A 19,579-nucleotide genomic window follows, 5' to 3' on the forward strand; every position below is an offset into this window, starting at 1 on the left:
GTTGTTGCGGTAAGCAAACTGCAATGGGTCAAGTAATGGAGGCAGCACAGAGCAGATGTAATCTCTGATTAGTCTCTCAAAGCATTTGCTGATGATGGGGGTCAGAGCAACAGGACGCCAGTCACTTAAGCAAGTGATTTTTGATTGCTTTGGAACAGGCACAATGGTGGACGTTTTTAAGCATGTGGGGACTACAGACAAAGAGAGGGAAAGGTTGAAAATGTCCGTAAAAACACCAGCCAGTTGGTTCGCGCACGCTCTGATGACGCGGCCCGGAATACCGTCTGGACCTGCAGCTTTGCGGATATTCACCCGTCGGAAGGATCGGGTTACATTCGCTACAGAGACGGTGAGTGAACTAACCTCTGTAGCTTCGGCCACAAGAGCGCTCTCCGCGAGGGCGGTGTTATTTCCCTCGAAACGAGCATAAAAAGTATTTAGCTCATCCGGGAGAGAGGCAGCGGTGTTCACAGCGGAGTTTTTATTCCCTTTAAACTCCATGATGATATTAATTCCCTGCCACATGCTTCTAGAGTTGGTGATGTTGAACTGTCCTTCAATCTTGTTCCTGTACTGAAGTTTTGCTCTTCTGAGCAATCACTGGCTTGTTTATGCTCCTCCACGTTCCTGGAATTAAAAGCGGAGGTCCGCACATCAAGTGCCGCGCGAACATCGCTATTAATCCAAGGTTTTTGGTTTGGGTAGATCTGTATTGTTCTGGTCAGAACAACGTCCTCTATGCACTTTCTGATGAAACACGTTACACTATCAGCGTAAAGCTCGATGTCGTCATCAGAGGCAGACCGGAACATCTCCCAGTCCGCGTGATCAAAACAGTCTTGTAGCATAGAGTCTGACTGGTCCGACCAGCACTGGATTGTTCTGAGGGTGGGTGCTTCCTGTTTCAGTTTCTGCCTGTAAGCGGGCAGAAGCAGAATGGAAGAGTGGTCCGATTTGCAAAATGGTGGGCGGGGGAGGGATTTGTAGCCGTCCCGGAAGGGAGAGTAGCAATGGTCCAAAACCCGGTCCCCTCGTGTGTTAAAACGAATGTGTTGGTGGTATTTTGGAAACTGGCTTTATTAAAGTCCCTGGTCACAATGAACGTGGCCTCAGGATGCGTGGCTTCCTGCTTGCTTATAATCCCATACAGTTCCTTGAGTGCCCGGTCTGTGTCGGCTTGTGGCAGGATGTACACAGCTGTGATAATGACCACTGTGAATTCCCTTGTAGCCAGAATGGTCGACACAGAAGCATGAGAAATTCCAGATCAGGAGAGCAGAAAGACTTGATAGAATATACGTTCCTCTGATCACACCAGGATTTGTTGATCATAAAACATACACCACCACCTCTACTTTTACCGGAGAGGTCTTTCGCTCTGTCCGCTCAGTGCACGGAGAACCCCGTGGGTTCAATGGCTGAATCTGGAATCTCAGCAGACATCCAAGTTTCCGTAAGGCAGGTAATGCAGCAGTCCCTCGTCTCTCGTTGGAAAGAAATCCGCACTATCAGCTCGCAGAGCTTGTTGTCCAGAGACTGAACATTTGCTAGTAGAATACTGGGTAGCGGGGGTCGATTTGCACGACGTCTTACTCTGATGAGAATGCCGGCTCTGTTTCCCCTTTTCCTTTTGCATTTTTGCGGCCGGGCTGCCCAGACAAAGGGCTCCGCTGGTGTGTTTGTGAACAGCGGGTCGGCATTGAGGAATTTGAAGTCCGGTTTACTGTGTGTAATTGCAGAACCAATGTCCAAAAGTGTTAGTCTGTCATAGACAATAAGGCAGACAACATCCAAGACAAAAAAACATAAGAACTGTAAACAAAACAAACAAAACACTACCATGTTGTGTTGGAGCTCGCAACGCAGCAGCCATACTCTGCACCATCTTGAGTCCAAAAAAACAGGACTGGATGTTGTTGGAATGAGGAAGCGGGGTTCAGTTAAGTTAAACTCTTTATTCAGTACAATAAACACTCAATGGACTGGTACCAACACTCTATCATGGGCACTGCTGTGTAGCTCTCTCCCTCCCCTGTGTTCTGGCATGGGCTCCTCTTATTGCTCGTCCTGAATTACAGCAACAAGAAACAGCTGTTAGACCTAATTATCACCCAGGGATGAATCCTTACCGCTTCCCCTCTCCCTGGACGGATGCTCAACCACACCCTCGCCACAGTGCTAAAGCTAGCAGCAACACATCACGTGCCTTTGAAACGTTACTTCGTAAAAGGACAGATGCTTCCATGTAGTAAAAACTGTTGTGTCCCAAATTATGCACTATATGCTCTTACAATATACACTATGCACTTTGCCATGTAGTGTATGAATTTTCAAAGTTTAGTATTGTCCCAAATTTAACACTTAACATATTTTTAATATGTGGAAGCATTCTCGGTTTAACGGTTGACAGAAATGATGTTTCAGCCGCATGCAATGCTAGCTTTAGCGCGTTAACCACCTCAGTTCAACACTTGTATTTAAAACAACATACATATTCAAACAGTGTGGGGTGATGGTAAAGCATTCAACTCACATTTGTAAGGTGCTGTATCATCTGAAGTTTTGCAAGCTGCTACATTCCTCATTACATATACCACTACCTTACATATTTAAAATTGACCCTTCGCTAAGCTCCGCCCCCTTAGTTACAGTTGCTAACTCTGACAAGCTCTGCAGAACTTCCCATTGGAATGAAAGGGAGATTGCCATGGACGGTGCATTTTTTTTTTTTTGGCTAAATATTCTCATAAATGGAATGGATAATATTTTTCTGTGTGCTGGTATGAAGAGTGACATTGTAATGCAAGTTTTTGTAAAATAATTTGATGTGTGTTTAATTACACAGTAATTTGATTAAAAACTGTGGAGACTGTGAATCAGAATCAAGGCAAAAATGTATTACAGTCACTTGAAAAGAGAAAAACTTCACTTAATAGCGATTACACATCTAATAACATTAGCACAAGTGAACAGGGCTGTTTATAACATCTCATAACACACTCATTTTGATGTTGTGAACTGTTTATTTACTATCACTTTTACTATGACTTGAATAGGTACATAAATGAATTAACGTTCAATTATTAGCTTTAATTTACCAAATGTAGATATCGTTGCAGATGTTAAATGTTAATTTCGGTATGAGGGCTGACACAGTTTAATCCGTAATATGCTTTTCTCTGGATTAATTTAAAGATTATAAAAAATTTAATAAAAAAACACTGTGGGTATCCTCTATGGGTAACCCGGCAACAACGTGTTTTAAATTTTAAATTTTTAAATACACATTATAGGCTGTCATTGGAAAATAGCAAACGCATGTCAGAGTAATGGCGGCAGGACAACAGTTGCTAAAACAGGATTGGTCAGAAGCGCTTTTAAGGTGGGGCTTAGCGAAGGGTCAATTGTTTTGTTAGACTGCAATGCAGCAAGGTAACTCTGCCCCTTTCGCTACGTACAGCAAGCCGCAAGCGCTGAGTGCATGAAGTGTCCAACATTCCATGCTAAAACTTGAAGTATAGCATCCAAGTACTCGTATTGCATTTTCAGTGCTTTCATACTATTTGCACTACTTACACTACAAAATGATGTAGAATAATGCATAAGTGTGTAGTTTGGGATGCACCATTATTTTTCCATTTGAGACCATTCTATACTTTCTTTGAGAATCCACTAGATAACTTGTGTGTATATATATATACACTAGTGTGAGTGTGCAGTGCATAGTGCGTCATTTGGGACACAGCTTTAGATTATTTTTGTGATTTTGTATTTTTGTAGTATTACGTTTTTTTTGTTGATTTTTTTGGAACATATAAAAATGTATTCTCAGTGATGGCATAAAATGACATTAAATCAGCCAAAACCTGTAAATATCAACATTTTAAAGCACTTACCTGCAGTATATGGCATGTAATCCTTGATCACTTAAACGAGGGCACATAAGGCTGACTCTTCGGTCATTCTGTGAAGTGAAATCAGTACTCAGTCATTGGTTTCCTTGGTTCAAGGGCAACACTTTTAATCTAGCTCACTCAATTACAGCATCTTGTTCAAATGTGAAAAACCACTTGTGTCTATTTGAAGTGGTGTAATCTGATGAAAGTGAATTTTATTTCTAGCGTGCTGTGGTTGAATTCTCTCTCTTTCTCTCTGACTTCCCTCTATCATCTCTTTTAATCTCTCCTCACCCATTTGAAAAAGGAGATCCACTTCATAACTGAGCTGAGGTTGTGATCATACTCTAGGGAGCCTCACACAGTTTCTGTGTGTGTGTGTGTGTGTGTGTGTCAGAGAGTAAGCACTGTATTTTCAAACATCATCAGTTCAGCTGTTTTTTATTAGGTTATATCTATACTTTAATACACATAAATCATGTTGTAAAATGTTGGTTTTACTCTATACATTACAGTCCTTTAGGCAACTCCTTGTATTGCAGAATCAATTGATGATGACCCAGAGGAGAAATTGTATTGTTCAGATGCTGCTCTTTCATAGCTCAGGGGTTCTCAAATTAGTTTCATTCAAGTATTAACCTTGTCAGACGTTTTTCCTAAAATACCTATGGAAAAATAAAAGACAATTATTGACATATAGAGTATAGAGCTATATAATTAATGTGGATAGCAAGCATAGCTCGGATTATTTGATCTTGGAAGAATTTGATGGGAAATGTTTGTGTTCATATAGAAATGTTTTATGTTGGCTAAATCAAAGCGCAGTTTGAAACATTATTTATATTTAATCAACAAGTTCTAGAGGAGATTTCACAGGGGAAAAGCTTTCATTTGCTCATTGCTGTCTTTGAGAAATAACTGAGATATTAAAGAGGTCATTTGTGATTTTTCTTTCCTATAAGAATCTATTTTATCACACAAGTAACCCCCAATTCTTGCTATGTATCGCATAGGGACATTTGTCTGTTTTAAACTTTTTAAACAGAGCTTACTAAAATGCCTTACAAAAGAAAGACTATTAAAAATTAACGATCTCAAATGTTCATAAACAATACACAAATGGTGTTGTTTTCTCTTATTTTTTAAGTGAAATCTAAACAAACAAGTAATGAGTTATTAGGAGAATTTACATTTGAACATTTTTTAGGAATTTTTAGAAAGCTCATTTTAAATTTCACATTTTCAATAGTTACTTTCCCTGTGCCTGCAAAAAATAACTGCAATGATCTCTAAAGAACAATTCATGAAACAAAAGTCTGTTCCTCCAAAACATTTATTTCATTTTAGTGGGTACATGTTTGGGCCAAGACAAAACTGGAGGCCAAGTTCTGAAGGGTGTGAAAGGCTACAGTATGAATTGTTTATAAATAGTTTCTAAAAGAAATATCTATGACGATTATGTGGATGACTAAATACTGAACAACACGAAGACATCTGACATGGAAAAGCACCCGGGGCTGAAGAGAATCATGCAGTTCATATTTTTTGTACACCTTATCCAACTACTCAGCTCAGTCTGAAATAATGGTCTGAACTAGCCAGCATCAAAACGTATAGGTGGTAAGGACAAAACAAGATTGTTTTATTTTTATAGAAGTGCATTGCTTTTCTACTCGGCAGACCGTTTTGTTAAACCATATGTACCTTAAAATAGGTAAATAGTTTTGTCCCATTAGAATTGCTTTTTGGCCCGGGATAAATGAAACTGTGAAAACTAGCAATTACAAAACAATTAATAAAATTAATAGTGAACAATCAATTAGAATTTTCCAACATTTATTGTAATAAAAATTTGTTTTGGCCACAAAACAATGTGGCTTCACATAAGATTGATTGTTGGATAAAAAGCATAACTGATTGTCTCAAGTTATATTCATGGGGAAAAAAAGCCTCATAGGTTAAGTTTTATTTATCACCCACAAATAATTTTGCTGTGAGTGGATCTATCCAGTGTCTGCACCAGTCCTATTTCAGTTTCTACAGTGTGAGTTTTGCCTGATATTGGCCTAATGCTTTTCTCATATTAGACGACCACAGCTTACATAGTCTTTCAAGTGAAAATATTTTGTGATAATTTCCACATAGTCTACCAGCTTTTCTACAGGCATAATAATATAGAAATAATAATTATGGTAACACTTTACAAAACAGTTCCATTTGTTAACATTAGTTAACAAAATTAGTTAACATGAACTAACAATGAACGACACTTTTACAGCATTTATTAATTTTAATTAATGCTAATTTCAACATATACTAATACATTTTTAAAATCAAAAGTTGTATTTGTCAGCATTAGTTAATGCACTATGAACTAACATAAACTAACAATGAACAATTGTATTTTTATTAGTTAACATTAGCAAAGATTAATAAATGCTGTAAAAGTATATTGTTAATTGTTTGTTCATGATACCTAATGCACTGTAAAGTGTTATCATAATAATAATAATACTAATATTTATTATTATTATTATTATTATTATTATTATTTTATTTTTAAATCATAAAAAACCTTATTATAATCGGGCATTTGCTTTTCCAGTTGTCTATCTGAGATGAAATGACATCATGATTTTTGACAGCTGAATTTATACCAAACAAAACACATGTAAACAAAGCTATTCAGTGCATGGAGCTGGCTGTGTTAAAATGCGGGAAGTAACTGGGAATGTCTGTGCACAGTCCTCCAATGTAATCAGAAGGAGAGGGTTTTCCAGAAAAAAACTGCCCAGAAGGTGTTTTGGAGAGGCAAGAGTCCTCCTGCGACCAGGGGGAAAGTCCAGCTGTGTGAGGCACCTGATGAGAGTAAAAGTAGCTCGACTGATTGGAGAGTAAATTGAAAGAGCAGGGAGAGGGCAGAGTCAGAGGAGAGGAGGAGGAGGTCATCTGCTGATGGTGCCTGCGCTGCTCACAGCCCATCCCGTAATAACTCGCCTCTTGACCGGACGGGAGGAGTCTCTCGGCGCCGGGACCGAAGTGATGCGAGCTCTGAGACAGAACCGACGCTCCGATGTAAGGCGCCGCTGACGCGGGGCTCGGGTGTGGATGCTGGAGCGTCACGAACGGCGGAACCGGCCAATAAAACGAGCTCGCGAACAGTCCGGTGGCCGTGGCGGAGGACAGCCGCGCACCTCTCTTCATGGCTAGCTTGGCCCGGGACGCGGCGGTGGGGCGGCGCCGGAGTTTCCCGGTGGTGCCGCCTATGAACACATCATCACTGGACGGGTCCAGCATCCAGTAGTTGCCCTTTCCCGGGTCGTCGTAGTGGCGCGGAACCTTGACGAAACACTTGTTGAGGCTCAGGTTGTGTCGGATGGAGTTTTGCCAGCCCTGCCGGTTTTCGCGGTAGTACGGGAAATTGCCCATGATGAACTCGTAAATGCCGTTGAGGGTGAGCCGTCGCTCCGGGCTCTGGCGGATGGCCATCATGATGAGCGCGTTATAACTGAACGGCGGCTTCTCGGGTTTATTCTTCTTCTCTTTCGCATCTGTTGACTGTCCAACCTCTCCGGGCTCTTTTTTATCCTGTCGGGCCGCTTCGCTCCGCTCTCGAATCGTACGCTTCGGCTTTTCGGATCTCTCGTCGAAATCGACATATTTTCCATGATCTCCCGCAGACGGATGGGAGCGCGGCGGCGGTTTTGCAGCACGGGAGTGCGGAGCGTCCGGCGCGGCGCCGCAGTCACTCATCACCCGCTCGTGTCGGAGCAGCAGGCTGCTGATGCTGAAAGAGGACTTGTGGAAAAAACTTAAGGGGGCTTTCCTCTCCTCCATGTCTGACAACACAAAACACGCATCTAAAGGCGTCCAAATATACTTAGAAATTCAAGTACAACCAAAGCGGCACCTGCGCGTCACCAAACACCCTAAAAAGTGCGCATGCATTCTTTAGAGAAGGCTTGAGGAAAACACAAAGATCTGATAAGTTTCCCGCACAGCCAATCTCTGTGACTGATCAGTGAACTCAAAGACTCAATTATAACACTTCGGAAGCCCGTGAAACTCAAGCCTCTCACCTGAGACCGCCTCTCAGCTCCTGCCCTTCCCTTCTGTTTACACATTCATCTGGCTGGATGCCGGGAAAAAACGAGGGAGGCAAAAGACTGTATGCTAAGGAGGGCAGATACGACAACACTTTTAGGATGGACAAGAAGGCTAATCTCTTGAGAATGCCCGCTGCGCTGAAAAAATTACTAGTAGGCTACTTACGTTTTATTGCGCACGTTTTTGCACACAGTTTTTCACTGGTGCAGAATTAAGTAAAATTTTAACTTCATGACATAGTATTGATTAGAGGGAGGGAGGGAGTACATATAACTTAAACATTTCAGCAAATACAGTAGCCAAACATTTACTTATACAAATATTATATACAGTACTGTGCAAAAGTTTTAGGCACTTATGAAAAATGTTGCATAGTGAGGATGTCTTCAAAAATAATGCCATAAATAGTTTTCATGTATCACTTAATGTCATACAAAGTCAGTGTGACACCTTTGCCTTTAAAACAGCACCAATTCTCCTAGGTACACCTGGACACAGTTTTTCTTGGTTGTTGGCAGATAGGATGTTCTAAGCTTCTTGGAGAATTCACCACAGTTCTTCTATCTGTTTAGGCTGTCTCAGTTACTTCTGTCTCTTTATGTAATCTCAGACTGACACGATGTTCAGTGGGGGGCTTTGTGGGGGCCATGACATCTGTTGCTGGGCTCCCTGTTCTTCTATTCTAATATTTTCTATTTGCAAAAGTAATGTTTGGGAGTCTAACATTTATATTTCCTATTGACACACTAAAGCTGAAGATATAAATAACCATCTTAAGACAAATGCTTTTGTGAAACATCTTAAATACCTAAGACTTGCACAGTACTGTACTTGGTATTAAAATAAACTTTTCTTACAAACACGTTTAATCATGACATGCAGCACATGACATATAAAAGTGAGAAAGTTTAATGCATGTTCTATTATCAATGAGACTACATCACTTTGAAACAATGTCAGGTGCTGCATGCAAAGCTCAGCACTTGGTGCACAAAACACCATGATGGTGACAATCAACAGATAACTTTTTGATCATGAACAAGTCATTTTGAGTAGAAAATGAACTTCAGACTGCACAAAAGAAGAAGTTGCCAAACGTAACAACAAAATTAACAATTAAGTGGTGTAAATAAACTTGCAAATAGTGAAACCATACAAGCTTATTCATTATTCAAGCCCAGTGCATGCTGGGAAAATCAGCTTTGAAAAGTTAAGTTTACTTATTTAATTTGCCAATGAAATTTACTCAAATAATCAAATAAATATGACAAGGATTTCTACTTTAGGACTGATACATGATGACACATTGTAAAGATAACTATCAATTATAAATAATATTTACTTATGAGCAGCTGCATTCATTCTGACATATTTGAATGTAGAATTTACTTAGCCTAATATTTTCAAGTCCTTGCTTAAATGTTCATTTCTGCTAGATTTACTTAACCACAAAATATTTTTTGTTATAGCAGCAAAAAGTTCATAAAAGTGATGTTATCAGGTGATAATACCATGGCACTTTGGTGTATTGGCTTGTCTAGATTAAACAAGTACTATCATGTGGCATTGCCAATGAATTTCAAATCATGGAATTACCGAGGTGCATGTCCAAAAACCATAGATTCAGGGTATGTTTGATACTTTTATGTTGGAGTTGTAGACAATTACATTCTCAGTTTCATTTGCTTTATTTGTATGACAAACAATTGATTTCTATTTGGCCTACTAAAGCATATAAAAGTAGTGCAAAGGAGCTTACAGCTAATAAAGTAAAATAATAGTTCAAATAGAGTAGTCAAAAATTTTAATAAATAACAAATTAAGAAAGATAAAGTAGGCCTGCAGATAAGACGTATTAGCCTGAGTAGGATAATAGTGAACATAAATTCATTGACACTGAGCTCACACGCAGAAATCTTAGAATCGAAGATGTTTTAAAGAGAAATTTTATTTGCGTATAGTGTTTACAGGTAGCAATATTCAGGAGTTCTAAGTGACGTGTGTACCATTGAGTTTTGGTGAGTAATTAATAGATTCACAGAAAAATATTCAAATAATCTTGTACAGTATAAAGAAATTAAATGTAATAAAATGTAATGTCAAATAGAAGCGGCGTTCTAAATGAAACATTCTCACTTACGATATATGGTAAGTAAAATAATTGTATTTCAGATGGGATAATAAAGTGGTTGGAGTAGCTCTGCATCATTGATTATTATGGGAGCTATTTCCTTTTGACGAGTCGTGCCGCTTGCGTCCGATGTAGACAGAGGAGGATTCTTATTCAAGCTTTTAACGCTTGGTTTTAAATTATGGTAGAAATTCCATCAATCCATAAGCATTCCCTTTTTTGACCAGGCAGTTTAACAAGGGTCACAAGGCTTAAAAATGTTAATTGATTTAAATGTTAAAGCATAAATGCTATTAGAGAACTAAACACACAAAAATCAGAGGCAAAAACATCTTGATGCAAAAAAACGTTGTCAATTCATTTAATGTGCAACCCAACACGGTAAGATCCAAAGCATTCACTTTCACTTACAGTGCTACATATATACAGCAGGAGTCCAGTGCAACAGAAATAAATGAAAAACAAATGAAAGAAAAAAAGTCAGTGACTTCTGAGTTGGTCTTTTAGTTTTGGTAGTGCAGAGTATAAATGTTCCCCTGGACATTCAGTGTTTGCCAAGTCTCTGTGTCCCAAAATCACATAATTGAGCTGCAAATGACCTTGAAGCACTCCAACATGCAGCAGTCTCTGCAGAGCAGACAGTGATGCACAACTGGGCCGTTCATCTGCAGAGAAATAGAATAAAAAATAGGTTCTCTGTGATCAAAAGACAAAAATAATTTCACTTGCTTGGCATCTTTACCCCTAATAGTTTAATTTAAACAGACAGTTATAGTAGAATGCTTTATTGCCGAAGCACCATGAAATTATTATACATATTGATATAGAAAATAACAGCAAATACAATAAATTCAGTGTAAACACCACACTGTAAAATAAATATAAGATGAAAATTAATGTGATTGGTAGGACTGTTCTCACCACTGAAGTTGCCCATAAAGGCGATGCCAACTGAATCTAAGTTGTGTTCTTTTGCATGAGCTCCTACAACTCCCCATCCTCGCCCTTCATACACTGTCCCATCTCCAGAGATCAGAAAGCTTGAGAAGGTACAGACAGTGCAGAGTATAAGTGGGTGTTTAATGCATGGGTCAGTCCTTTGTGTATTCTAGAATATCCATTTTTATTTGTGCATTTTGTCTTGGTTTTATTCGATTTTTTAAGAACAAAAAAAGACACACACTGAGGAAAGCTGTGAAGCTGAAACATTTGTGTACTGTGTCCCCTGACGAGTGAAAAAAAACAATACAATGAAAAATATTTTTTTTTTTAACACTTTACAACACTGTGTCAGTGTTACGCATCCCTTTTAAAAGTACTCTGGCAGGATAGTGATGGTGTCAGATGTGGTCTTCTTTTGATACCATATGAAATGATCATCACCATATTCATATACCACAGTACTTACATGGTACTCCAATGATGACAAAGATTACAAAGGGTACATGCCAAAAAAACATACGATGGTACTTTTTTGTTACTGATATTACGATATGCGTAAACATAGTAACAATGCTAATAACGTGTATTTATCAGCACCACAAAATAATAACATATTATCAGGTACGTATGTGGGTCAATGTCTTGACTGTTATTTTTTAAAGACCTGTTAAATTATTCAAAATACATAAAAAATGCAATTCACACAAAACAAATCATTTTGATATTTGTTAAAAAATGTTAAAAAATAAATAAATAAAAATAATATTAATAATAATAGTGATATTAATAATAATAATAAAAATAATAATAAATATAATAAAAATATTGTTTAAATAAATTCTTGAAAACAATGTTGGAAGTTTGGAATACTGTTTAAGTATTATTTCTTAAAAAATAAGCAGTGACAATATTTTGTTTTTAAATAGGCTGTTATTAATATCTGAAAAACTTTTGTCCTCCAATTTCAAAGTCAGGAAGTGTAACCAACATGTAGATTGCCACTCTGTTGTCATGTGACAAAAACAACAACCTTTAGATCATCATGACTGCGTGTGAATAAAAAAAATAAATAAAATAAAATACAATTTTATATATATATAACAATTTTGTGAAAAGTTACATTTTGTTCAGGTCAAAAGGAGCAACCATAAGAATACTTCTTGATATTAATGACTGAAAAAAACAAAACAAATGTATTTGTAAAAATATGTTTGAAAACTTTTTTTGGAAACTAATGATTAAGTTGTGTACACTCATTTTCAATGTGCATGTAAGATATTTTAATGCATTTTACATTGACATTTTTAAAGTTATAAAATTATTGTTTTTCAAACATTTATGAAATCAACATCCCATAAAGAAATCTGATATACGGCAATTTATGCAAAACTAATAAGTGATATATATGTTCATGTATGGATTTCGGTGATATTAAAAGGTCACATACAGTATGTCAAAATACTCCAAAAATGGCCTTTCCATATTAGTTGTGTAACAGCCTTTATTTTTCTAAATAGGCCTAGTGGAATATGCTGTATAAATATTGCCCAAAATGATTAACTATAATTGCATATATATGGGCGTATATCAGATTTTTCTATGTGATGTAAATAAAGATTTCAGACATCAGTTTTAAACAACATTACCCCTCTTATGAGAAGATTTCTCATTTTTATCAGCTCGGACAACCTTATTTGTCAATGGCCCCGTGTCACAACACTGTAACATGAACACGGTTGCAAAGTGTTGGCAAATGTTAAAAGTGTAATTGTTTCAATCTCACTTGTAACCGATATCATCGAAGTCCCGCTCTCGCATGTGCATGTGCTGGATGTGAGCGAGCTGAGAGAGACTCTCCCGCGGCTGACTGCAGCACCAGAGCGCCGTGTGGTGCACGATGACTCTCCGTGCTGGATCCGTCATTTCTGTCCTCTTCCGAGGAGCCGCAGCATTCCAAACACTCCGAGACACGATATCCACTGCGAAACAACAGTCTGATCAGATCGACGTGTTATAAGCAACAGAAAAATACTTCTGGACAATCACATCTGTGGTCTCACCTGCGCTCATGCCCGCGTTTTCTCCAGGTGTGCGTCCGCCCAAACCAGCGACTAATCGGCTAGAATACATGTCTTGTTTGTTGCATGCAAAGAAACATATGACTCAGCTGCCATTGACAGAAAGGTTGCGGAACAAACATGTGCTCAAGCTTCCGCGTACTTTCCAAGTGCAGGAAACCGGGTCGCGAGTCCTACAGGAAAGTATGGTGAAAATATGCCATTTATTGATCATAGTGGAAATGCCACCATGAAGAGAAAACTGTTTTGCCATTGCAAAAATTACAAAAACTGACGGCTGATGAGCTTGGCAGAACATCTTGAACTTTTGCATAACACAGAAAGACTGGCAACTATCACTATCATTATCACTTCAAATATTTAAATATTGTACATATTTACTGAAGTATGAAAAAAAGATAATACTTTGTGATCTTTTTTTTTTGTTGTTAACCATAATGTTTTTTTTTTTGTACAGTGAAACCAAAAACATCCAAACAAGTGTTTTCTCATTACATTAAAAAATAAAATAAAATTCTCTCATCATTTATTCACCCTCATGCCGTCCCAGATGTGTATGACTTTCTTTCTTCTGCAGAACACAAACAAAGATTTTTAGAAGAATATTTCAGCTCTGTAGGTCCATACAATGCAAGTGAATGGTGACCAGAACTTTGAATGTCCAAAAAGCACATAAAGGCAGCATAAAAGTAATCCATAAGACTCCAGTGGTAAAATCAATGTCTTCAGAAGTGATATGATAGGTGTGGATGAGAAACAGATCAATATTTAAGTGCTTTTTACGATAAATTCTCCTCTCTCTCCAGTAAATGGCGACATGCTTGAAGAATGCAAATCGCCAAAAACAGAAGTATGTGGAAGTGAAAGTGGAGATTTATAGTAAAAAGGACTTAAATATTGATCTATTTCTCACCCACTCCTATCATATCACTTCTGAAGACATGGATTAAACCACGAGTCATATGGATTCATTTTATGCTTTTTTTAGAGCTTCTGGCCACCGTTTACTTGCATTGTGAGAACCAAAATAGCTGAGATATTCTTCTAAAAATCTTCATTTGTGTTCTGCAGAAGAAAGAAAGTCATACACATCTGGGATGGCATGAGGGTCAGTAAATGAGAGAATTTTAATTTTTGGGTGAACTATTCCTTTAAGATTGGACATGTTTCAATAACATTTGACAAGACAAATACTTTTTGTCTTCATTTTGTCTGTTGTTTGATCATTGACAAACGTACTTCTGTGAAAAATCTACATTTGAAGTCAGAAGTTTACATACACCTTAGCCAAATACATTTAAACTCAGTTTTTCACAATTCCTGACATTTAATCATAGAAAACATTCCCTGTCTTAGGTCAGTTAGGATCACTACTTCATTTTAAGAATGTGAAATGTCAGCATAATAGTAGATAGAATAATTTATTTCAGCTTTTATTTCGTTCCCAGTGGGTTCGAAGTTTACATACACTTCATTAGTATTTGGTAGCATTGCCTTTAAATTGTTTAACTTGGGTCAAATGTTTTGGGTAGCCTTCCACAAGCTTCTCACAATAAGTTGCTGGAATTTTGGCCCATTCCTCCAGACAGAACTGGTGTAACTGAGTCAGGTTTGTAGGCCTCCTTGCTCGCACATGCTTTTTCAGTTCTGCCCACAAATTTTCTATCGGACTGAGGTCAGGGCTTTGTGATGGCCACTCCAATTCCTTGACTTTGCGTCCTTCAGCCATTTTGCCACAAATTTGGAGGTATGCTTGGGGTCATTGTGCATTTGGAAGACCCATTTGTGACCGAGCTTTAACTTCCTGGCTGACGTCTTGAGATGTTGCTTCAATATATCCACATAATTTATGTGAAGTGCACCAGTCCCTCCTGCAGCAAAGCACCTCCACAACATGATGCTGCCACCCCCATGCTTCACGGTTGGGATGGTGTTCTTTGGCTTGCAAACCTCACCCTTTTTCCTCCAAACATAACGATGGTCATTATGGCCAAATAGTTCAATTTGTGTTTCAACAGACCAGAGGACATTTCTCCAAAAAATAAGGAAATTGCTCCTAAGGCATTTGGAAATTGCTCCTAAAGATGAACCAGACTTGTCAGGGGTGTAGTTTCCAGGGGTTATGAGGGTGAGGTAACCCCCCCCACCCCCCATAAAAAAATAATAATAATCAAGTACAACACAACCCCCCCCCCCCCCCCCACACTTAATCCAACGCTAAACGTAGCACAATTGAAAATTAAATCACAACTCACTTTTTGTCATTTTTATTACTAACTTTCAAAAAATACACCATGTTTACAAATAAAATGACCAACTATAAACACACGAGGACGAGTCTCTCTTTGTAAACTGGTTTTAGTTGTTCACACATCTGTCTAACTTTCAGAGAGATCCATTAAAAAAATAAACCCCAGCTTACAGTATACAAATTCATTAGAGACCTACAAATGAGGCATTGACAAAATTGTTCAGACTTTAAATATGTGATCTTGATGTCTAAACTGAAAAATATTCTCTAGGAATGTTCTGGAACAATAGCGGCACAGGACCCCTGAACGCCTCATCCTCCTTCATTCACACGCTTCTGCTTCATCTTCCTCATTCTGTCCATCGGTGGCCACAGTGTGGAGCAGTACATACATAGTAAAGCCTCATGGCATCCTATAAAGCAGTATTATGACACAAGAAATGTCAACACAAAGCCTATAAATATTATTATTATTACATTTTAAATGTGATAATGCTGTACTGAAAATCACAATAAGAAACCAAATTTTGTCTTGGCATATATTTGTAAAGAAGAGGGTTACTAGATTAAACCAAAACACTGACTTCATTTTACAATTACATACTAATCCTTATTTTACTATACTATTTGTGACAACCAAAATGATATTTTAACAACCCAATACAGGCATTTTAACCCTTAAAAATGCTGATGGCTTCTTACAAAACATGAATTTCAAATGAAATAGATGTTTTTATTCTGAAAATATAGCAGAAAAAATGAAAAAATAAAAAATAAAGGCTGTCCATCTTCCCATACAGCAATTATTTGTGAGGATTTATACACTGGGAACAATTCTTTGTTTGTTTAACTGGAAAAAAAGTCACAAAACCTGCCAAGCGGATACAACACATTACGTGCATGCAAGTTTATTGTTGTTAAACACCATTCATAATTAACAAAGCACCTCCACTAGAACCCCAGATGAACAATAGTGCTGTGTTTACCACTGTTCACCAAATAATCATCACATGGGAGTGTTGTTGTGGTACTAATGTTAAACAGCAGCAGTAAACAGTGATTATGCTTGTCATTACCTCAGCCTTCATGCTGTGAGACTGGAAGAACACCGCCTCCTTGTGACCACACCTAAAACAACAGACTCTGTTACACTATGGCCTGACACAGCTTCATATGTGCTTTCTGGGGGTTATTTTGAAATGAAATAATTATTGTAGTTTTGTTTTATATATATATATATATATATATATATATATATAATTGATTTATTTTTTTGTGGTATATTTACAACAAATAACAATACGTATAATAATAAATGTAATATTATAATCAATATAACTGTATTATTATACATAATTATAATAATTTCAAAACACTGCAAGCATGAAAGAGAAATAAAAAAAATTCCCAAATCAGTTGCAATATTATTTATATATACCTATGTATACTGTATAATAAAAATCTTTATAATAATATAGAACAATAATACAAATTGTTGTAATTATTATTATTAATTATAATATTTTCAAAACACTAAGCATGAAAGAGAAACAAATAATTTTTCCAACAAAGTTGCAATTTTATGTATAAATACCAATATGAACAATAATAATAATAATAATGTTATACTAATATATTACAATATAATTTTATTATTGTTACTATTATAATAATTCAAAACACTGCCATCACAAAATAAAAAATGATAATTTTTATACAAATTTGTAGTATTACATATGAATACCAATTCAGAACATAATAATTGTGTAATAATATATAATATTACAATGAATATAATTGTATTATTGTGTTTTAAAATCATTATAACTTCAAAAACACGGCCAGCAAAAAAGAGAAATATATGATTTTTCCAAAAAAGTTGCCATATTATGTATAAATAAACAATATGGATAATAATTGTTTATAATAATATATTACATTTCATATAACTGTATTACTGTTATTATTATGAATACTTATAATTATTTAAAAATACTGCAAGCATGAAATATAAATATTTTTCCGAAACAGTTACTATTTTATTTATAAATACCAGTATAAATAATAATAATGTTACAGTAATATATTACAAAATAATAAAAAATTATTGAATTAATGTTATTATTATAAATAATTATAATAATTTAAAAACACTTCCAGCATAAAAGAGATTTTTTTTCCCCCAAAATGTTTGGATATCATGCATGAATAACAATACAAATAAAAAAATTTTTTATAACTATATAATATTACAATTAATATAATGGTATTATTATTATAAATAATTATAATAATTTCAAAACACAGCCAGCATGAAATAAAAAAAATAGATTTTTTTAAAATTATTTGCAATATTATGTATAAATATCCATATGAATAATAAAAATAATTGTATAATAATATTACAATTTATATAATCTTATTAATTTTTTTATTATAACGAATTATAATAATTTCAAAACACAGGCAGCATGAAAGATAAATATTTTTTTCAGAAACAGCTGCAATATTATTTATAAATAATAATAACAGGTAAGAAAACACACTTGAGTAATATGACAGCTTTGCAATAATGTGAATTAATCATTGGCAAATCAAGAAATGCAAACATGTTTTTATGAGTCTACACGGAGATAGGTATGTATAACTCTCACTTTGGGCATGGATGGTCCTCTGTCCGAGGTAATGTTGGATCCTGGGCCACGTCTGCAATTATCTGGGTGAGTTCACTGGGAGAGAAGAGGGCAGAGGTCAGAGGTGTCTAAAAACACTAATGAAAATTATTTGGTGTAAGAATTCTCTTGTACCAAAATGTATTTTGTTATCAATCCAGGAAGGTAGAATATTTAGGAAGAAGAGTCTCTGTGTCTCCCCAGCATGAACCTAGCAATGCATTTTTTCTTAACAACTGAAAGACGAGCACAAGCACACAATTGTCCTTCAATGTCCATTAAGACATGTGATGTCCAGTTGTAGAGTAGCTGACAACTAAACCAAGTGGATAATCTATGAGAAAATATTAAACTGTAAGACACTTACTCAACCTCATGGGTGATTTTGTTCACGTAGATGCAGCTGTTGTCAGCTTCCTGTTGATAGTCACAGTTTCTGCACTGAAGATATCCAAAAAACATACATATATCAAAATCAGACAACTTCGTCACTACATCACATACACAACAGTGGGTAAAAATCTGTGATCCACCACCACTGCAGTCCTGTAGTGATAGTAAACCACAAATATACTAACAATATACACATCATATACAACAGACACATTAAACGTGTACAAGTACTTTGAGCAGCTTCAGATGGACTGGCATGATACACGTGTAAAAGAGTTTGACAAAAAGCTACTTACAGCATAGAGCAGAATGCGGTTTTCTTTATCCTCTTTAGGATACAACATGTTATTACTGTAAAAACAGAGACAGTCATATAAGATCTGCTACTGTCATCACCCACATGTGACACACACTTAATCAAACTTATCTAATAAAGAGCATAAACTCACCACTCCTGACAGAACCTGATGCCCACAAACCCGGGCTCATAAGTGCCACCGTCCAAATCCATGTTCAACTTTATGTTTTAACTGTGATGAAGTGTTTACAGCTGATAATGGGCACACAACCTCATCCACTCCGTTGAAATGACTGAAAACAATAGTTAACGCGCATGCGTGAGTTCCGGTTGGAGTTACGCATATAAATCACAGCGCCTCCTCGTGGCGGAGGACAATGGAACATCCGTCGTGTTAATAATGTCAGAAGCCAATACGTTGTTCATTTTGAAGAATCGGATGTTATGTTTAAGGTTCACTCGGTAATTTTTCCCACATTTAAAAAGTTCCACCTCTAAAGAAATTACTTGTAATTTAAAAAATTCTGCATGTACTGTATAAAATCATGAGCAAATGACATAAAGACTTAAGCCATATCAGTAACCTTTTAAAAGCTGTTTCATTCTACATGGAGAGGGCCCCCTCATCGGGGCTGCCATGTTATAATCACATGAATAGCCGAATTCTAATCACTTAATATCAGTAACTGTTAAAGGGTTAGTTCACCCAAAAATGAAAATTCTTACCTTTAAGCCATCCAAGATGTGTATGACTTTCCTTCTTCAGCAGAACCGAAGTGAAGATTTTATAAGCAGATTCAGCTCAGATTGT

General features: G+C 36.6%; 3 protein-coding genes across 3 annotated transcripts; all 3 read right to left on the bottom strand.

Annotated features, from left to right (window-relative positions):
* Positions 1-6,581: 6,581 nt before the first annotated feature.
* On the bottom strand, positions 6,582-7,807 carry LOC127416768 (forkhead box protein G1-like). Its single transcript, XM_051656321.1, has one exon. The coding sequence runs from the start codon at positions 7,731-7,733 to the stop codon at positions 6,582-6,584; it is 1,152 nt and encodes a 383-aa protein (XP_051512281.1). The 5' UTR covers positions 7,734-7,807.
* A 2,664-nt stretch (positions 7,808-10,471) lies between these two features.
* pglyrp5 (peptidoglycan recognition protein 5) lies at positions 10,472-13,274 on the bottom strand. Its single transcript, XM_051656330.1, has 4 exons — positions 13,137-13,274; positions 12,860-13,055; positions 11,056-11,174; positions 10,472-10,799 (listed from the first exon to the last, which is right to left on the bottom strand). The coding sequence occupies exons 1-4, from the start codon at positions 13,204-13,206 to the stop codon at positions 10,615-10,617; spliced, it is 570 nt and encodes a 189-aa protein (XP_051512290.1). The 5' UTR covers positions 13,207-13,274; the 3' UTR covers positions 10,472-10,614.
* A 2,131-nt stretch (positions 13,275-15,405) lies between these two features.
* Positions 15,406-19,070, bottom strand: LOC127416780 (DNA-directed RNA polymerase II subunit RPB9). Its single transcript, XM_051656333.1, has 6 exons — positions 18,920-19,070; positions 18,767-18,821; positions 18,445-18,518; positions 18,060-18,134; positions 16,482-16,533; positions 15,406-15,818 (listed from the first exon to the last, which is right to left on the bottom strand). The coding sequence occupies exons 1-6, from the start codon at positions 18,979-18,981 to the stop codon at positions 15,756-15,758; spliced, it is 381 nt and encodes a 126-aa protein (XP_051512293.1). The 5' UTR covers positions 18,982-19,070; the 3' UTR covers positions 15,406-15,755.
* Between the last annotated feature and the right edge of the window lie 509 nt (positions 19,071-19,579).

This window comes from Myxocyprinus asiaticus, chromosome 26 (assembly GCF_019703515.2).
Source record: "Myxocyprinus asiaticus isolate MX2 ecotype Aquarium Trade chromosome 26, UBuf_Myxa_2, whole genome shotgun sequence".
Lineage (NCBI taxonomy): Eukaryota > Metazoa > Chordata > Actinopteri > Cypriniformes > Catostomidae > Myxocyprinus > Myxocyprinus asiaticus.